The sequence below is a fragment of the Xenopus laevis genome, chromosome 4S (genome assembly GCF_017654675.1).
Source record: "Xenopus laevis strain J_2021 chromosome 4S, Xenopus_laevis_v10.1, whole genome shotgun sequence".
Classification (NCBI taxonomy): Eukaryota; Metazoa; Chordata; class Amphibia; order Anura; family Pipidae; genus Xenopus; species Xenopus laevis.
Genome location: NC_054378.1, coordinates 70,713,935 through 70,735,763, shown reverse-complemented (window position 1 = coordinate 70,735,763; position 21,829 = coordinate 70,713,935). Strand labels below are relative to the sequence as shown.

Below are 21,829 nucleotides of genomic sequence, written 5' to 3'. Positions count from 1 at the left end.
GTGCACACACTGTACTTGAAGCCTATGATTAAGGGATTGACTCCCGAAACACGTAAGGCAATGGACATCTGTAGGGCACTGCAATAAACCTGCCTTTTTTTACCGGAGTGCTGTCCTTTCCTTTGGTTTCTGGAACATTGCTTAACACACACTGGGGTTATTTCTAATACATGTATGGGCAGCATCCCTTTAGATAAGAAGCATTCCTTCTACTCTGAGTCAAACAAAACGACAGCTTTAGGTGGTGGTTTTGCCTTCCTCTGGATCAACTATAGGTTATGCCGGTTTCAGGCTGAATTTGATGGATCTGCCTTCTTGCCATCATTGCTCTTTTAGCTTTTCGATCATCTTTGCTTTGTTAAAAGGCAACCGTTTATTTTGCAATAAATATCAATGATCAGCTTACCAAATCAATTATTATATAGCAATCAGAGGTGTGAGTATCTATGTTCCAATTTGAACCAATTGTAATGGCACTGAGCAGCAAATGTGACACTAACTGCAATATCAGCAGCGACCAATCCCAGCAACGATTTGGTGACATGTTTCAGGGAATCCAATGTTTCTAAAGTGCCCTGCAGTGTCTTACATTGGGGTCAGTTCAGTGTTGAAGATGGCAGCCAGGGGTGCTTCGCCAATGAGGCGAGTTGAGGCTGTCGTCTCAGGCAGCAGCGCCCCACTAGGTACCAGGGGCAGCAAAAATGCTGCTCCTGGTACTTTAAGAGCGAATTTCCAGGGGAGGGGGGGCAGCAGCAACTGCTGCTGCCTCAGGCGGCAGAGGGGCCAGGATCGCCCCTGATGGCAGCCACTCAGCCCTGTGCTATTACAATGCTGACAGTTGCACAGTGCTAATAATACACTCCAGCCTCTTTCACCTTCTCCCTGGGGGATTTATGGAGTTTTGATTCTTGCTTCTGCTGCTAAATAATGAATATCACCTACACCCACAGCCAGCTCCATCCCTGCAGACTCTAGAATAAAGGCGCCCAATCAGCGGGGACTAGGAGGGAGGGACAAGAGCTGTGCCTTTTGTTACTTATACTGGCAAGAGAAAGAGGGAGTACCAATAGATCGGGGAGTCCTGGTCAGGTAAAAGGCCAAAAGGGAACCTTGACGTCACTCACTGTGACACTGTTGCTTACGTGACGTCAGGATTACGTGCAGTTTTGCCTTTCACATCTGAGTTGTTTAAACTGCTCAGCTGCTGTCTCCTGAAAGAAATCGGCAAGGACGTGACGTCACACAATGAGGAGCTGCCGTGACGCCATAAGATAGCGAGGTCCTCACAGGTGATTAAATTGGCTGCAACACGTGGCAGCGGCGACTCGGGACTGGCTGGAGCGGCTGAAGATGGGGCGTGGAGTTGCGGTTGTGCTCGGTGTCCTGTGCTTTTTCCTCGGCTCTCGGGTCACAGGTAAGGATTCATCTGGCAGTTTTGTACAACTTGTTTTCCTCTGCGCTCCCCGAGAAGCCTCGGAGATTCGGACATAGTGGGTTCGCCGCGCTGACAGTTTAAACACTCAATGGCAAAGACTGGTGCCAAACTTGTGTCACGTTATCACTATTATTGTGATCCTACAGGAGCCGCGCTTATTAGGGACTTAGAGATCCGGAGCATTGAGTTTTAAGCCCGAGGTATTGGTGCCACACAAACACCGTGACTTGCCCTCCAGTTCCTGCCCAATTATCCCGTATCGTTCCATAGAGACAGCTGCAAGTCCAGCGGCAGCCACACGAGGGCGCAATCATCCCTCGTACAACTGGACTGCCGGGAGGGAGAGGTTGGATGGCACTAAAGTCACTGATTTTGACAACTTGTCCCCTGCCCTTAGGTCTAGTGCTGAAGTTGTATAACTGCACCTATAAATGGGTAAGAGCTTCTGCACATCTCCAGCAACTCACATACATTACAGCGCTAGGGGCTGCTCCAAATCTGCCTCAAAAGTCAAGTATATACTGTACATCTATGAGATCTATTATCCACAATGCTTGGGACCTGGGTTTTTTTTACATTTTGTTCTATAATGGCCAAAACTAAAGGTGGCCGTACACAGGGAGATGCGCTTGCTTGGCGACATCGCTCTCCGATATGCCCATATTGAAGTGGGCGATATCATGCTGATCCGATCGTTGGGCCCTAGGGAGAATGGAGGCATACGGCCTGTCTGATCATGTGACCGCATCAACGAAAACATGCGGGCACAACTGACGGGATTTTTTAACCTGCCCGATCGGCATCTGCCCGACATTCGGCCAGATATCGATCGGGAGTCTCGGGACGCCTGTCGGATGGCTCCACACACGGACCAATAAGCTGCCGATTCAGTCTGTCGGCATCTTTGATCAGCCAGTGTATTGGGGCCTTAAGTAACTTTTTAATAGTTTTTTGCTTTTTTGTAGTTTTTAAACAATTTGCCTTTTTCTTCTGTCTCTTTCCAGCTTTCAAATGGAGGTCACTGACCCCATTTAAAAACAATTGTTGTGTAAAGCTACAAATGTATCGTTATTGCTACTTTTTATTATTCATCTTTCTAATCAGGGCGTCTCCTATTCATATTCCAGTCTCTCATTCAAATCAGTGCATGGTTGCTGGGGTCATGTTTTGGACCCTATCAACCGGATTACCAAAATTGCAAACTGGAAAGCTGCTGAATATGTTAACAGCTGATTTGTAAACAGTGAACAAGTAAACAGCTGATTTCTATCTATAACAAGGTGACAAGACAATAATCAAACTTTTAAAATGTCTGGTTATACAGTGTTGCTCCTGTGACATTCCCAGGTACCCCAAGCACCAAAAAAGTGTTTGAAAGCAGGTTTAAACTACAAAATGCAAATTATTCAATATACTTTATAACACAACTCAAAAATGGAAATGAAGATACCTTAAACTTGTTTTTGCAAGAAACAAGTGAATGGACATTATTCATTTGTTTTTAGAGGAAACTGTATTGAGTTTCTCGTTCCTTTAGATCTAATATTGGCCGTGGCATCTTATCCCTCATCCCGCCCTATATAAGTGAAACATTGTGACAATTGCTGTGACTGAGTCAGGAGCAGATGGTGTTTAAATTATATATTCAGTGACAGGTACAAGAAAAGGTTTTACTGTAAATATCAGGTATCCATAACAAATGAGAAAGCCACAAATCACTATACAGAGTGCCAGCTATGTGCTCAAAACTTAAAATTTATAAGTCCGAAACCCCCAAATACCTGTTCATATAAACGAATGGCAGTTCAGTAGTGATGTGCAGATTGACTATTTCTCAACCCACACTTGACCCTAAAGTTCCCCATAGACGCAAAGATTTCTCTTGCCGAACGACCGATTTTAGTGAAGTCCGACCAATCCTTCGAAATTATCGTGCGGTTAGTGGGATTCGAACAATCGTACATCTTACGATTTTTAGGCCGACATCTGTCAGAGAATTGATTGGCCAGGTTAAAAAATCTTTATCGGTCCCAGTGCTAGTTTGCAGGGACAAGCAGGCAGCTACCCTTTATTTTCCTGGCAATATCGCCTGAAATGGGCTTTTTAGTTGATGGAAAATTCGTACGATCATTTTGAGATAATCGTGGTCTCACGATGACGATCGGATCTTTTAAAAACCTTTACATCTATGGCCAGCTTAACCGTCTGCTGCCAACCCTACCTAGCAAGTCACCTGTATTTATAGAGCCTTCCATCTCTGATGTCACAAAGAGGGTGAGCAGACCTCATATTTGCCTATAAGTAAAGGCTGCTGCAGGTGGAAGCGGGGCACTGTAAAGTCAAGGGCAGGGTGGGTGAAATGAAACCGAACCTGCCCGACCTACACATCTCTACAGCCCAGTTTTCTCCCCACACTCTTTTTGTTATTCACCACACCCAACAGTATATCCCTGCCACACTGGCTCCACTCCAAGGCACAGGAGTTCTAGTTCTAGTTGGGTCTAAAAATCTAATCCCTGATAAATATGTTTCTGGGTTTTTTTTACTGAAGGTTGTGTCATTCTAACATCAAGCCTAAACCTGTCTCATTTAAACCTGTCATTTTCTTTTCCTGGCCACTGAGTGTGAAATAAATGTTGCCGCAAGGGACAGTTCTTCCGTTTCACACACCCATATTCCCCCAGGCATAAATCAACCACTCAGTCTGTCTGGCTGTATTTAGGCTAACATCTGCTATTCTCACCTCATCACTCACATGGGAGCTGCTGATTTGGTCCCCAGGGAAGCAATTTGGAAGCTGCAAGGACAATCTAATGTGATGCTGAAAAAATAAAAAAAATAAAATCTCAGACTTCAATACTTCCCTGAAAACAATCTTCTCTGCAAAATGATTATTTTAACAAACGATTCATTCATCAATGGTTCATGATATGTGAGGAGACTTTTGTCTTTGTTAAATTTCACATTTAGCCCAACCCTTCAACATACAGAAAATGTTTGTTTAATGATGATTATCTGATCATCCCATCCACTAACCAATTTCATCATTTAACAATAAAAATTTTTAAAACTTTTTGATCGACTGTTGGAACAATGTGGTCATAGTGATCACACATTGTATGATTTTTTGCAATGTGATGATAAGTACAGGTATGGGACCTGTTATCCAGATTGCTCGGGACCTGCGGCTTTCCGGATCATTCCGAAATTTGGATCTTCAAACCTTAAGTCCACTAGAAAATCATGAATGCATTTAATAAACCAAATGTTTCTGTTATTAATAAGGATTAATTATATCTTAGTTTGGATCAAGTACAAGGTATTGTTTTATTATTACAGAGAAAAAGCAAATCGGTTTTGAAAATTTGGATTATTTGGATAAAATGTAGTCTATGGGAGATGGCCTTTCCGTAATTTGGAACTTTCTGGATAACGGGTTTCCGGATAATGGATCCCATACCTGTACACAATTTAATTGTCCTAGGATTGTCCTAAAATCTGTCATTTAACAATGCAAAATCTGCTTTATGCTATGGCCACCTTTAAATTCAACCCCCATGTCCCTCCTCCTTATCAAAGATTGGAGATGTGTGCCTAGTGCAAGTTCCTAGAGCAGGGATCCCAACCTTTTGAACCCGTGAGCAAAATCTAGAAGAAAAAAGAGTTGGGGAGCAACACAAGCATGAAAAATGTTCTTGGGGTGCCAAATAAGTGCTGTGATTGGCCATTTGGTAGCCCCTAGGTGGATTGTCAACCTACATTGAAACCCTGTTTGGCAGTGCACCTGGTTTTTATACAACCAAAACTTGCCTCCAAGCCTGGAATTGAAAAATAAGCACCTGCTTTGAGGCCACTGAGAGCAACATCCAAGGGGTTGGAGAGCAAGATGTTGCTCACGAGCTACTGGTTGGGGATCACTGTCCTAGAGCATGTGCCCTGTGTGATAACCCAAGTAAAGAAGGGTCGCCACACTGCAGCAACTTGCAAGGTTAGTGGAGAGTTACAAGGGGATTACTTAGGTGTTATGGGGCTGCTACAAAAGTGCAGAGAGACCTCTGGAAGCAATTGTAAGGCATCTTTCAAGAGTTTATGTGCAAAAGGTGTTTGGTCCTCCTCCTTAGAATATCTCAGGGTATTGTATTGTATGACTGTTGGGGTTACATACATTTTTATGCTTTTATAATATATAAAAGCAAACACATGTAAGATGCCAATATCTAATTATAATGAAATGTTGTGTTGGTGTTGCTTCTTTCCACCAGAGGACACGGACTACATACTACATGCTTTTCAGCCCTCAGCAGTTCATTCTCCATGTCTCTTTGGCCTTCAAAATAACTCCACTTCCAAATGGCCATTGTAGCTCTAGAAGGCCAAAGTCTGATGAATTGACATTTTAAGAAGATGGCATCCTGTGATTCTGTTAAATTAAAGGTCACTAAGGCTTTATTAAGCTTTCTCATCTCTCATATGAACATGCAAGAACTCTTATTTCACTCTGTAAGAAACCTCCTACAAACCATGTTATTCTCTTATCAGATACCTGCTTAGTGTAGTGGAATTAATGTCTTAATCTGAATACATACAATTACAAAAACAAAGTGATCCTTTTAAACTTAATTTAAACCCACGGCGGAGGCAGAGGTCTGACCTAAGTCAGTGATTTCAATTAATTCTATAAACAAGAGAAAAAGAACCCCAATTGCCTCCCACTCGTACAGCAGTTCCTCAAATGTTAAACTACCTATAAAGTATTTTGTGATTGCTGAAGGCAATCACTAACCAATAAAATTAATAATGTGCTTGGTTAAAACAAAATAAGATTACATTAAAGTGCAAGTGCTATAAGAATTTATTCTATTGATTATACTTTAACTTAAAGGTTAATAAATACTTGATACAATTAATACTCCGCACAAATTAATAGCCTTATGATACAGTGTATTATCAGGTACCTTAAGTTTTCACCCACAATCAATCCGACCAAGGAATTAATTAGAATAAGGATACTAAAGTGCTTTAAGTGCTGATTAGATTATTATAAGATGGCAATTACCATGAATTCATAATTGCTTCCAAATTAATTGATTATAAAGTGCTAGACAGTGCCAAGTAATTAATAATAAATAGATAATAAATAGTGTAGTTGATATAAGGAGGACCACAATTGATGGGATAAATAATTGTTAAAAACACACAGAATGCTCAGGTTAAAAAGGTTTTAAGCAAGAAATGGAAAATTGCAGTAGGTGGAGTTGTCCCAAAAACTGCTACCTAAATTGTTTTCTATCCCTGGGACACCACAAAGATAAGGAGGCAGAGTATCCGGGACTTGTGGTCTTGTTTGTTAATCTAAATCCTATTCTGTGGAGAAACTAAGTGAGCCTAAAAAACCACAAATCCACGGGCTCTTGTGAGCTTTAGTAGCAGAGAAGAGAGAGATACCCGAGCACTAGGTAGAAGTAGATTTCTTTCCCACCCCTTCTATTCCGTTTCCCAAAGACCTAAATTATTCTAAAATTTTAAGTTAAAAGGATTCCAAATGCCGACGCGCGTTTCGCAGTGATAGCTTTATCAAGGCGTAATAAGAGCGTACCCCCAGCGTCGGGTTTAAATCACTTCCTTAAGGTGCGTCACTATAGGAAATATCGCGAGACTTAAACCCTACTCGCAATGGTCAGTGTATCTATCGCGAGGATTAGCTACCATGTGTTGTCATGGATACCATGTAGCGTACGTATAGCGTTTAATGCAGAAAATCATATACTTATTGCAACTATTTGGCATATCTAAAACAAATCGCAGATATCATAGAATGCTGGCAGTGATATCTGCGATTTGTTTTAGATATGCCAAATAGTTGCAATAAGTATATGATTTTCTGCATTAAACGCTATACGTACGCTACATGGTATCCATGACAACACATGGTAGCTAATCCTCGCGATAGATACACTGACCATTGCGAGTAGGGTTTAAGTCTCGCGATATTTCCTATAGTGACGCACCTTAAGGAAGTGATTTAAACCCGATGCTGGGGGTACGCTCTTATTACGCCTTGATAAAGCTATCACTGCGAAACGCGCGTCGGCGTTTGGAATCCTTTTAACTTAAAATTTTAGAATAATTTCGGTCTTTGGGAAACGGAATAGAAGGGGTGGGAAAGAAATCTACTTCTACCTAGTGCTCGGGTATCTCTCTCTTCTCTGCTACTAAAGCTCACAAGAGCCCGTGGATTTGTGGTTTTTTAGGCTCACTTAGTTTCTCCACAGAATAGGATTTAGATTAACAAACAAGACCACAAGTCCCGGATACTCTGCCTCCTTATCTTTGTGGTGTCCCAGGGATAGAAAACAATTTAGGTAGCAGTTTTTGGGACAACTCCACCTACTGCAATTTTCCATTTCTTGCTTAAAACCTTTTTAACCTGAGCATTCTGTGTGTTTTTAACAATTATTTATCCCATCAATTGTGGTCCTCCTTATATCAACTACACTATTTATTATCTATTTATTATTAATTACTTGGCACTGTCTAGCACTTTATAATCAATTAATTTGGAAGCAATTATGAATTCATAGTAATTGCCATCTTATAATAATCTAATCAGCACTTAAAGCACTTTAGTATCCTTATTCTAATTAATTCCTTGGTCGGATTGATTGTGGGTGAAAACATAAGGTACCTGATAATACACTGTATCATAAGGCTATTAATTTGTGCGGAGTATTAATTGTATCAAGTATTTATTAACCTTTAAGTTAAAGTATAATCAATAGAATAAATTCTTATAGCACTTGCACTTTAATGTAATCTTATTTTGTTTTAACCAAGCACATTATTAATTTTATTGGTTAGTGATTGCCTTCAGCAATCACAAAATACTTTATAGGTAGTTTAACATTTGAGGAACTGCTGTACGAGTGGGAGGCAATTGGGGTTCTTTTTCTCATGAATACATACAATGTCATTGGTAAGCAGATATAATATAGTTTATTTTGTATTTTATCAATGACTTTTAATCATAAAAAAGCTTACTTTATTCTTTAGAATACACTGGCCCAATGGTTTCTGTGTGGGAAGACTTTTGTATGTTGCAGAACAGTTTATTAATATAATTTTTCAGCAACGCATTGGCAGTAGGCATCACAAGGAACTATGTGATCCTTAAGATTCAGGTAAACTAAACAGAACTTCCAAACACTGGGACCATTGTGCATATTCTTTCCTTCCCCAGACTTCATCAGCAGGCGTTTTGCTGTTATAGTAAAGGCACTGAGATTGATTGGCTTATGGAAAGGATCAGAATAAAGATGCGATTGTACGAGTGTCTTATACACATAAACTAAAGTTAGCAAACGTATGCAAATACTACACACAAGCTTACTATTCCCTTCTTCATGTAAGAAATATACCCTGTTTATTAGAAGGTTTATGAACTGTAACTTGTTTTTCAACGCATGTTCCTTAAAATATATAATATTGGCTATTCTGGACAAAAAAAAAATCACACGTTAATAATAAGAAATATTTAGCAAAATCACGATTAATATCTATCATGACCATCACAATTAAAAGTATGATATTTCTGTGATTTTATAAATATCTAAGAAGAATCTTCTTTTATTTTCATGGGGGCCAAAATTCAGACTTTCCCCTTTCCAAGTCACTTCATTGAAATCTTGGTAGGTTTGAGCTGACATTATCTGTTTGTTTTTTATGAAAAGTATCATAATCTCTAAACAAAAATACCAATTGCAATATATTGATAAATTACATATATGACATCAATTAATGCGCCAACGCAGTCTTTTCAAACAAAGATGGTGGAAACTAACCCAATCATGCACCGACTGTGTCTTTGTCTCTAAGAAACTGCTTATATATATATATAAATATATAGCACTGCACAAATGCATGCATTATATACTATCCCATTTTATTATAATAAAATAAGTACTCTTGTGGAGGAAAGATATTATGAGAGTTGTAGTTCAGCAAGAGCAGGCCTGTTGAGGAATAAAAACAGAAACTGACATCAGTCATATCTTTTATTTTCCTCTGCTGTGTGAAGGGAGTTCAGGTAGTTAGACTGTGAGCTAAGCCTGAAGCCTGGATACACACGTGGGTGGGATTCCTCATGATATACACTGTGTTTCCCTTTGTCTCAAAGCTTTGCAAATATTTAGGATATTCCCCAGTATGTGCGTCAGTACAAAACCACAGAGCTTTTCCTAATAGGGTCTTGTTTGAGAGGCTGTCTGGAGAGGCAGTTGACACGTCAGGGAGCAAGGGCTGGAGTTCATCCTGGAGGAGTTGGGGGTTCTGGAGCTATTGTTGCTTAGCAGGGCTACAAAAGATATGAAGCATACCATCCTGCCACAGTCACGCTGCTTCACAAGTGGGAATTATATAAAGACTTGCGTAGGAGAGCATGAGAATCAATGTCCAGCTGCCCCCTTCTCCTCCTCCAGGGAACCCTTTACCCAACAGAAACTTCTAGACGCCTTGGATTTTTATATCCGCTGTTAATTTATTGGTTTTATTAAGTTTCAGTCTGGCTCCAAATAACTTTTATGCTTATCCAGTGCTTTTATTCTGTTTAAAGGAACAGTAACACAAAAAGATGAAAGTGTTTCACTGTGCAGCACTGTTGCCCTGCGCTGGTAAATCTGATGTGTTTGCTTCAGAAACGTTACAATAGTTAACAAGCTGTTGTGTAGCCATGAGGGCAGCCATTCAAAGCTGAAAAAGGAGAAAAGGCACAGGATGCCCAGCAGATAACAGATAAGCTCTGTAGTATACAATGGGATTCTTCAGAACTCATCTTTTATCTACTGCGTATCCTCTGCTTGAATGGCTGCCCCCATGGCTACACAGCAGATCATTTATGTAAAGTATAGTAGTGTTTCTGAAACAAACACTCCCGTTTTACCAGTGCAAGGCAACAGTACATTATACAGTCATTCCTTAAATATTTTTTTGAGTTATTGTTCCTTGATGTACTTTAAACCCATAAAATTATTGTAGAGCTGCAGGTGTTCTTAAGCAGACTCCTAGAAGCACTTCTCTCTAGCCTAGAGATGGACGCGGCACTCCCGATATTATTGTACTACAAGTCCCAGCACTCCCTGTCAACTTTCATTATAGGTGTTCCTGCGTAATTCAGTTCCCGATGGCCAGTCAGCTAAAAATTGAAGTAGTTAGTGGTATGCCTACTTTTGTATGTGCCACTTTTTTTACCATGTTGTTGCCCCATCAGTAAGTCTATAAAGTGGTTCAGTAGTGTAGGTCTGATGGAAGACAAGGATAAATAAACAGAAGCACAATCTGCGCTGGTATTGACAGCAATTATCTGTCTACTGCTGTTCTCCCCCACTGCTGATTGATTTTTACAGGTCTAAGAACAAGAAAGAAAATACAACCTATAGGTCCTGAAGGTACTGTTTTAAATCCACCTCTCCCCTTGATCTGGAAATTGGCAATAAAAACAATTAAATGAACCAAAAACCAGAATAGGACACGGAGACATTAGCCACATACCCAATTGTTTATGATTAACTGGGGATACTTTAATCCTCTATAATCACAGATGTAACTTACTATCATTATTTTTCAGATTCATAAATGGTCTGTATAATGTCAAATCTTAAAGAAGGGCCTTTGTCTCATTTTACCTATACTGTAAGTGTAATCCATGAAGTCATTTCCCCCCTTTTTTTGTTCTTTTACAATTTATTGAGGTTGGCAGGTATGCAGATTGCCCAAGGCTTCAAATTATCACTTCGGACCTACCTAATAATGTCTATGACAGGCTTGTGTGGGGCGACAGTTATATTGTGTTGATGTGAAACTGTAAAGGTCCTGTAGAAGGGAGAAACGATGTACATTACTTTACAGTAAATGCTATCTGCTGATCTGCTATCTGAGCAGTACCATGCAGTATTTACATGTGAGAGATGCAGGTGGGTTTTCATCTTGGAATCTGAACTGCAGATTCTAAGGGGGTAACTTGCAGCACTCAGGGCAGAGAACTGGGCTGATTTCTGAATCGGCTACAGGCTCTTTGCCAGGGATAAGCTTGACCTCAATGATGATGGTGCAGCTGTTTTGGGATAGAAGATGGAGGGTTGGAGGAGATTTTAAACTAGACGTGGGGGATCAGTAAAGGATTAGGTGGTAGACAAGTTAGATGAGGTAGTGGGCAAAGGAAGGTAAAATGGGGGGGGGGGAGATTTGGATAGTGGTACTGTTAAGGACAGTGAGGACCACATTTCATATGTTCAATATGGTTCCAGTATTAAATGCATGTTTGCAAATGCAAGGAGTCTGACTGGTAAAATGGAAGAGCTGGAGGAGGTGCTGGTGCTGGAGAAGAAATCTGACATGATTGGTGTGGCCGAAACATGGCTGAATGAGTCGCATGACTGGGCAGTTAATATTAGCGGCTATACTTTGTTACGGAGGGACAGAGGCAATAGAAAAGGAGGAGGTGTATGTCTGTATGCGAGGCAAGATTTAAAAGCTAATATAAAGGAGGAGGTGACATTAGAAAACGTGGGGGCTAAAGTCTAATGGGTGGAGCTCTTCACTGATTGTCCAGGAGTCCAGCAAATGAATTTTAGGAGTATGCTATAAACTAATTTTAGTGCATTGAGGGCTGCCCTTCAGATCATAGATTGGGGCATTATGCTTTCAGCTTAAAACACAGAACATAAATGGGTCTCATTTAAAATATATTAAATTGTTATTGTTCTCAATTTAATATAGAAGCACCAAGAATCACTGTATGTGGCTTAATAGTAAAGAAATGAATAGGAAAGAAGAAAAAGGCATTTAAAAGTCTGTGGGGACAGAATATGCATTTAATGAATATAAACACTAATAATAGGAACGTGCCTAGAGCGCAGAGGTACAGGGGTGCCAAGAACGTACCTCTTCTTCCTGGCTGCCCCTAGTTCCTGAAGTTGTCAGCCAACACAGAACTCCTGCCTCCCCCTCTTGGCCCGCATGGAAAGCCTGTCTTCACTCCTGGCATGCACTACTCTGAGACCGAGTGCATTCTGATGCGCAAAAATGCACACATGCAGGAGGCTTGGGGTGCAATGATGACTTGGCCCCGCTCTGTTTGTCTGTAACGTCCTCTAATGTTCTTGTGTAATCATGTCCCCTTGCAACCCCAACCGTGACAGTCTAAAATCATAATTTAAATCTTCCATCCCTCCAACCAGTTTAGTTGCAGCCAGTTTAGTCTCTGCACTCTCTCCAACTCATTTACTGTATATCCCTCTTAAGGACTGGAGCCCAAAACTGCACTGCATACTCCAGGCAAGGCCTTAACAAGGGCCTATAAAGAAGCAACATTATAATTTCATCTCTTGAGTTTATGCCCTTTTTTTATGCAAGACAAAACTTTGGTAACTTTTTTGGCCACAGAATGACACTGCTCAGAATTAGCAGAATAACAACATGTTATCTACAATAACCCCCCTCGACCCTTCTTAGTTAAGGAAACTCTCAACACACTACCATTTAGTGTATAACTTGCATTTACAGTATATTATTTCTGCCAACGTGCATAACCTTGCATTTATCAACATTGAATTTCATTTTCCAGTTTGCAGAAAATGTTTGATAAGACTGGAGGCATCCATGATTGCAACCAGTCGATGAGACAAAAGTAAACCTGGCACTTGTTTGCAGGGTTGGACTGGGCCAGCAGGACAGTTTGCATCTACTAGTGGCACACGTACCATTACTGACAGAATCCTTGTGACTTGTTGAAACAGTAAATCAGTAAAATCTGAATTTTTCTTGCACACCTAATGTTTTTAAATTATTTATTATGAGATTATTAACTGATTTATGTCCAAATAATCAGTTTTACCATGTAATTACATTTTCTTCCTCCGATAGATATATATATATATATATATATATATATATATATATATATATATATTATATATATATATATATATATATATATATATATATATATATATATATTTATACAGTATATATATTCATTCTTTAATTAATAGTAGAATTTCTCAAGTGGGTTATAGATACTGATCTATCAAACAAATAGTAATATTGGACTAAATGGATTGGGGTGTCCACAAGCAGACCAATTGAAACTATATATACAAAAAATTGGGACTCAACCCCCAGTCCATAAGGCCAAATACTGTAGTAATAGAAATAATTACATAAGAAAATCCAAAAATATAAAAAGGCAATATTTATTCAACACCATGCCATAGCACCCTAATTAATTTTAATTAGGGTGCTATGGCATGGTGTTGAATAAATATTGCCTTTTTATATTTGTGGATTTTCTTATGTAATTATTTCTATTACTGCAGTATTTTGGCTTATGGACTGGGAGTTGAGTCCCATTTTTTTGTGTGTGTATACATATATATATATATATATATATATATATATATATTCATATATATATATATATTCATATATATATATATATATATATATATATATATATATATATATATATATATATATATTCATTCTTTATCAACATTCCTGCCTTGTTAATCCAATCACCACTTTGTCTCACACATTGCCTGTATACCTCATTCGTGCTGCCTTCATTAGCTCTAAACCTTCCCCATATTTCCCTGCTAATTGCTCAGATTCACACGTATTAACTGACTCATTTCCAGGATGCTAGCAATACTATGCTAACAATAACCAGCCACTTAATAAGCAGGTCTTGCATTTCTCACTGTAATTTCATTCTACTATTTTATTTCTCTTCTCTTCTAATCACTATGTACCCTTTTCTCTATTAGGAGAAATTTATAACACGGAACAGGTTACCATACAGTCACCCAAGCCAGTAACAACAAGCCCTGGCATTCTTGGTACTGTGCCCACTTCGACAGAGGATTTCAAAGCTGTCCAAGATGAAACATGGAGACCCAGCCTCTCAGGGCATACGGATACCACTATCCAACCTCTGAGCCAAGAAACCATCTCGGTGACAGAACAGCATGTATCATTGGCTGATATCATATTCCCAAACAAAATGCCAGAAGCTGAGAATTCAGCAGCCAATGGAAATATTTCTGAAAGTTTCACAGTGCATGCCAATCCTGCATTTGATCCTAGTAGGACACTCTTTGCACAAGACAGTATGGAGAGAGAGGTAACAAGTGCATATCCTACCCAGTCTGAACTGGTAAGCCAGTCAACAGTGTCCACAAGTACACTGGAAATAACAGGTGTGTTACTTTCTATTGACTCATTGATAATTCACTTGAATTCCTGTTTGCTTGTTGATGTGTCTTTAGGTACAGCTAGAAGCCACTGTGACCAACATAGTATGGGGTCTTCAGGATAAAAGGTTTATGTAGTGTGAAAACAAACTTCATATTTGTAGATGTGATCATGTGGCTTATTGGGTAGTTGGGTAACAACTGATGGATCAAGCTATTGGGACAGCAAGATGTGAAGAGAAGCTGCAGCTACTTTTCAGGGGGCCGATGGAAGTTTTTAGGGCAGATAAGCTTTGAACCCCCCCAGACTGCAGGATAATGTCATTTAATGTCTAACTATTTATGCGTGCCCTGATGGTTAAACAGTAATCTCGAAATCTATACATGCCCAGATGGTTGAGTACTATGATTGAAAAATACCAAATTTTCCATCTCTAGGAAAGTGCCTCAGCTGTGGTATGGTGTGTATATTAAGGGGAGGAATATTATATTAAAAAAGTCAGGAACATTTCATATCAGGGCTTGCCAAGCGAAGTACTGTATCCTAGGGATGCATCGAATCCACTTTTTTGGATTCGGCCGAACCCCCGAAACCTTTGCGAAAGATTTGGCCAAATACCGAACCCTAATTTGCATATGCAAATTAGGAGTGGGAAGGGGAAAACATTTTTTACTTCCTTGTTTTGTGACAAAAAGTCACGTGATTTCCCTCCCCACCCTTAATTTACATATGCAAATTAGGATTTGGATTCGGTTCGGGCCAGGCAGAAGGATTCGGCCGATTCGAATCCCGAACCGAATCCTGGATTCGGTGCATCCCTACTATATCCCCTAGAGAGCTGCTGTTTATCAGTATATAGCAGTATATGCTGTATATCAGTATATAGCACTTTAAATAAATGACAAACTAGAATTGAAGAAACAGAAGAAATCTTTGGAGTGATATTACTAATCATGATCTATTTTAGTAAAGCACTGATAATCTTGTTGGCTTGCATTTGCTTCTCTCTCTCTCTCTCTCTCTCTCTCTCTCTCTCTCTCTCTCTCTCCTTCTCTTTCTCTATCAGTTCTACGTTTTGCTTTTGTATTGAACATTATGACTATGAGGAAAGAATACAATCATGTAGTCATTGTCACTCTTCCCTTGTTTTTGTGTTTTGCAAATTGCCGCACTCACGGTAGGCAAGGGACATATCTATTATATAGGCACCCTGCGGGCCTGTGCCTAGAGGTGCAGCCTTTTTCTCTCAGGCTGTTAAAATGCAATTACCAGCAACTCATGAATGGGATAGCTATAGGGATTGCTGTTAGTTGCATACCAGAGGGCATAGATTGGGAATCACTCATCAAGAGAGAAAGTGATAGATTATATTTCTTGAACACAAGTAACTGTCATGTATGTATTTTTATGTCACCAGATGCTGAAGACAGCCTTACCAGAAGAAATTCTCTAACCAGTTCTCATGGTCTACCAGCAATAATGTCTCAGGACAGCACTCCGCATTCCACAGACACTACACAGGTTCCTCATACAATCACTGCATCTTTAACCAGCTGGATGGCAGCTATCACCACCAGCATTTCCATAATAACAACCTCAAATCCTAGCAATCCAGCCAGAACAAGCTCCTTACCCACTCATACTACTAGAGTGGAAGTACAGAAGGGGCCTGCAGTGCTAAATGTTGGAGATGGTGAAAAAGGTGAGAACTATGGGTTACAGAGCAATTAAGTGGAATGGTCTGGCAAGTAGAGCAAAAATATAACCTATATTATATCTAGTGGAAATAGGTCTAAAATAACTGGACTTTTTGAGTATTATTGAAAATTATTTACCACTTGTCCAAACACTTCTTGAGTTGAACTTAAAAGAAGCCCCCATATGGGTGTTGAAAAGTTTTCAAGAATACTCAGAGCCTGGTTGCTTTAGACTTCTTTCCACTAGATACTGTGTTTCATGACCTGATGAATGAAAACCATTATAGGCAATGTAGTCCATTTCTTCATCACACATTAACATTGACCATTTTTTGCACAAGAATAAATGTTGTTACCATGCATAGTAAAGTGTGATGTTCCAAATTCATGTTGCAATAGTTGCCATTATATACTGTACGCATGCATAACAACTCATTTCAGAATTATTTCTGGCAAGTTTTTCAGGTACACATTTAAGTCAACTGCATATTGTGCTATAGCTCTTGCAGATTTCTTTGGTCATTGCAACAAACAGCTTATATACTTAAAGATTTCCAAGAATGAGGAGAGCACTCATAAATAGCAATTTATGCTGTGATGTGTTTATTCAGGCTACTACACAACATGTTTCGGATCCATGTTGATCCTTTATCAAGTGTGTGTATATCGGGATAGCTATCGGGATAGCGGTGTACCCGTGGAGGATTGGATGCATTCTACTATCCAGCTGAGGCAGTGCGGGGAACGTTCCTAGAAATACAAACAGCTTATATATTTATACAAGTTATAAAAAAATTTGATGAATAAAGTAAATATTAGCATATTTAATCATAGACAATTTTATCTGTTAACACTGATAAAAAGTCTTACAAAATATGGATCTCTCCTTTACCCATAAATTGTCAGTTTAAAGTGCCTGCAAAAAATCAGGCTGGAGGATTAGGTTTTATACAGTATTTGGCACCCTTATCAGGATTTTAAACAAATAAAACATAATGTGGGCTTCATTGTGTCTCTTCTGTGCCTAGATGTACCAAGTTACTACTCAAAGAATAACTCAAACCCCCTCTTTGTGATGATTGTGTCCATATTTACAATCATGGTTGTCACAGTTGCAGTCATGGTTGGCTTTCAGCGTTACCGGCGTAACAACAGACGGACAGAATTCCGACGGTTACAGGACCTTCCAATGGTAAGGAAAAAATTACCTTAGAATTTTCCATCCTAATCCATTGTGACTGCCTCTCTCATTCAGTATTCTTTTGGATTGTGCTACTAATGCTGACAAATGGGATAGCTACTACTCACTTTCCGAGTAGTTAGGATTGCTACTTTGTCAGGAAAGTGCATTATGGGTGATGGATGCCATTGTTCAGTCTAGTAAGTAGTCAATGCATACTCTCTCTGTTAAGAGGATATATATACAGTGTTGGACTGCTAAACCTTTGGCCTATTTCATGGCCATTCTCTATTCTATGAGAACAAAGAGGCTAAATAGATGGAGAGAGAATAGAGGTTGATTGAGGAGAGGAAGAATATTAGTACTGAGAGTGGGCCCCTGGTCTAAGGTTGTAAGTGGGCCCCTTGTGTCCCAGTACGACACTGTGTGTATATATATATATATATATATTCAGATAGAAGAATGAAGCAGCACACGATTCTTTGCAAAAGTGTATATTACAAATATAGCATCAATACAGCGACGTTTCGGGCAAGCTATATGCCCTTTATCATGGCTTGATAAAGGGCATATAGCTTGCCCGAAACGTCGCTGTATTGATGCTATATTTGTAATATACACTTTTGCAAAGAATCGTGTGCTGCTTCATTCTTCTATCTGAATATTTCTAGTGGGGACGTGACGGGGTCCCCCACAGGAGCGTGCACCGAGGTCGACGCTGACTACACTGCTGAGAGTGCTGGGGCACATTTCGATATTATATATATATATATATATATATATATATATATATATATATATATATATATATATATATATATATATCTATATATCTATATCACTTACCCAGGTCTCCGCTATCTGAAACGTCAATACCAACTTTACAGTAGGACCTAATTTCTAATACATGTGGTGAAGCTCTTTCCTGTGTTGTGACAGTATTCAATTATTGTCAATTTCTCCCATTTGAAAAACATAAGACAATTTATCCTTTCTCAGCCAAGACTTAGCCATAGATGCCCATTATAATGAAGTTTATTCCAACTCAGGTGATATTTTAAATGGGTGTTTTAATAACATGCTAGAAAACTAGCTGCTCTATTGCCAGACTATAATGGCTTTTGGTCATTTGCAGAAAAACACAACCTTTTTTAAGTTAGTTATTTTTATCAGAATTTTTTTTATAAAGCTTCACATCAATGAGATACAAAGATACACTGTACCATGAAACAATTCAGGTACCAAAGGATGTGGAATTTCCAGACCTTTGTTATACATATGTTTTGGATGTCAGACTGTTCAATATATTGGCATTGTTCCAGCTTGGGTTTTAGGTTCATGGGATGAGAGATGATTATGGGGTAAATTCGATCATATGAGCATTTCCTGAATTGTAATAGTGAAACCTTGCTCAGTGAATTAACAATGAGAACAATTCTATTCACTTAATTCAGGTCAGAGGTTACTTGTAAAGTAGTGAATTCATCTTTTTTCCTGCTGTAGATCATGGGGGATATACTACATGTGCTTAAAGGAAAAGTAAAACCAAAAAAAAATCAAAGTGTTTTAAATGAATCACAATATAATGTACTGTTGACCTGCATTGGTAAAACTAGGATGTTTGCTTCAAAAACACAAGTATAGTTTATATAAACAAGCTGCTGTGTAGCCATGGGGGCAGCCATTCAAGCACAGGATACACAGTAGATAACAGATAAGTTCTAAAGAATCCCATTGTATACTACAGAGCTTATCTAATTTCTGCTGTATATCCTGTGCCTTTTCTCCTTTTACAGTTTTTAATGGCTGCCCCCATGCCTACACAGCAGCTTGTTTATATAAACTATAGTAGAGTTTCTGAAGAAAACACATCAGTTGTACCAGTGCAGCACAACAGTACATTATATATTCATTAGTTTAAGACACTTTCTCCTACTCAATGTAACTGGAGGAGTTGCAGTGGGACTTTGATTCTTACTATTGATTGCTATTTTCATATCTAACAGGGAGCTGTTATCTGGTTACATTCCAATTGTTCTCTTGATAGGCTACTGTGGAGAGAAGGAGGAGGCAATAGGAGGCAATATTAACTTGCAGTCAATTACAATACAGATGCATACAGATGTGTAGCTCTGAATCGTCAGATATACAGGTAGAAATAATAGAATTCTACCTGCATCTGGCGATTCAGCAGTTTAGCAGGCCTCTGTTCATCGAAATTCTTCAACCTGCTAATGGACAAGCCAACCTATATCCTATATCAGTCGGCTTGTCTCCTGCCATACATGCACTGAATATTATCTTTGCATCTATGGCCACCATAAAGAGTGAAGTTTATCAGAGCACATGTCACTTGTCTGAGGGCACCTGAGAAACTAACACGACATGACCATGTCAGATTTCAAAATGAAATATTAAAAAATCTGTGCAAAATTCTGCTGAACCAGTATTATTAACTGATGCTCTTTGAAAAGAATACATGTTTTCCTGTGACAGAATCCCTTTAAATTTGTACTTTGTTTCCTGTACCTGTCACGGTTCTCTTTCATTTTCTAGGAGGACATGATGGAAGATACACCATTGTCACTATACAGCTACTAGTGAAGAGTCGGTAACCACGTTGAGCTTCATTTTGCACATGTTTTTTTTTTTGCAACCACAGGGAAATTCTGGGACAAAAATAATCTGAATGCTGATTAATAAACTGTCCCCCCCCCCAGTTCTTGTTTTGTTCCCACTGCACTTTTAGCTTTACAGGGTACTTTGGTGATGGCACCATGATAATATGACCAAATGAAATATATTGTATTTCACTCATTAAATCAGAAATGTGATGAGTTCAGTTCACTTTCATAGTGTGAATGATATTAATGTGTGACAATCTTTCAGCAGTTATCCTGTTAATAGAAACTAGATGCCGTGATAAACATACAACACACGTAAATAATCTGTGTGCATTAGAATCACTCAGGGCTGGATTATGTTTATTAGATGATGGTGAGAAGCTGCTTTATAAAAACGTCCAGGAGTAACAGCACTGCAGCAATTAGAGGACCACAGACTGTCTCATACTTGGATGTGTCTCATGCTTGTATGTCCCTTAGCAACAGCAATTTAGATACATGCATCTGCACACACAAAATTCTCTGCAGTCAGGGACATGGCCCCTCTTTTTATTGTCATATCACCAACAGTATCAACATTTCAGGGGGGTTCAACCTCCCTTCAACCTCCTGATGAAGGAAGTTAAACCCCCAAGAAAAGTTGATACTGTTGGTGATAACAATAAAAAAAAGGGGCCACGTGCCTGACTGCAGAGAATTGTGTGTGTGCGGATCCGTGAATCGAAATTGCTGTTGCTAAGGGACCTTGCTGGGTCAACAGAGGACCAGCACCACCATTGCAGTAGGAGTGAATAGTGGGAGTGCAGTAGATATAACATATTACTCATGTTTGTATGTTATAAGTAGAAAAAAAACACTGCAGCACTGGGTAGAAATGGTACACATTTGTTGGTGCCATAAAGCAAAGCATGCATTACTGTTCTAAAGCAACTTTTCAATATATAAAATATATCAAACCAACAAACATGATGAAGTTACTGATACTTCCTACTAATTTCTTTCTTCAGATGAACAGCAGGCTACACCCCAGCCTTACCCATGATGTAATGATATCCTATGGCAAATGTGGTGTTTTCTCTGGTAGCATATTTTGGCTATAAGGGAAGCTCCTGAAACAGCCCCCACCCACCACTATTCACTTTGATAAGTGGCAACAGTACTGATGTATTATAGCAAAGATTGTTGCACAATTTAGTAGTGCAAAATAAGTTTATTTTATGTAGTGGTCAAAGCATACAGTGCTGAACATGCTTCACCAGTACCATATGACTTTCTCAGGGCTACCTAAATACAACAACATGTAGTACAGTAACTCATATGATACTGACAAAGCAGGTTGAGTTGTGTGTACTTTGACCATTATGTTTGATAAGCTTGTTTTTGCACTACAAAGTGCAGTACTAAGTACAGTGTATTGGTACTTCAAATTTTATACAGTGTGGGAGTATGCCCCCACATCTTTAGAGGTGAAAGCAGTTTTCAGTTCATATGGTGCAATGAAACATATCCCCATGGCCAACAAAAGGACACCCATGAAAAGTTGCTATCATTGGTGTCAAAAATATGGTGTGTTGACTGCCCACATATATTTACTGCACTTTCAATTTCAAAAACAGGATTTTTGAATTTTTAAGGGCATTTGACACAA

General features: G+C 39.2%; 1 protein-coding gene across 1 annotated transcript; it reads left to right on the top strand.

Moving 5' to 3' along the window:
- The first annotated feature begins 880 nt into the window (after nt 1-880).
- On the top strand, nt 881-20,394 carry XB5735880.S (uncharacterized XB5735880 S homeolog). The gene is made up of 5 exons (XM_018260832.2): nt 881-1,414; nt 14,254-14,685; nt 16,098-16,382; nt 17,406-17,569; nt 20,114-20,394. Exons 1-5 carry the CDS (start codon nt 1,351-1,353, stop codon nt 20,156-20,158), a joined length of 990 nt encoding a protein of 329 aa, XP_018116321.1. The 5' UTR covers nt 881-1,350; the 3' UTR covers nt 20,159-20,394.
- Nucleotides 20,395-21,829: the final 1,435 nt, after the last annotated feature.

Excerpts from the sequence above, each read along its gene's own strand:
- XB5735880.S (XM_018260832.2), top strand. The coding sequence starts at position 1,351 with ATGGGGCGTGGAGTTGCGGTTGTGCTCGGTGTCCTGTGCTTTTTCCTC. Across the intron at positions 1,415-14,253 it reads CCTCGGCTCTCGGGTCACAG|GAGAAATTTATAACACGGAA; the intron begins GTAAGGATTCAT and ends TTTCTCTATTAG. Across the intron at positions 14,686-16,097 it reads AAGTACACTGGAAATAACAG|ATGCTGAAGACAGCCTTACC; the intron begins GTGTGTTACTTT and ends TTATGTCACCAG.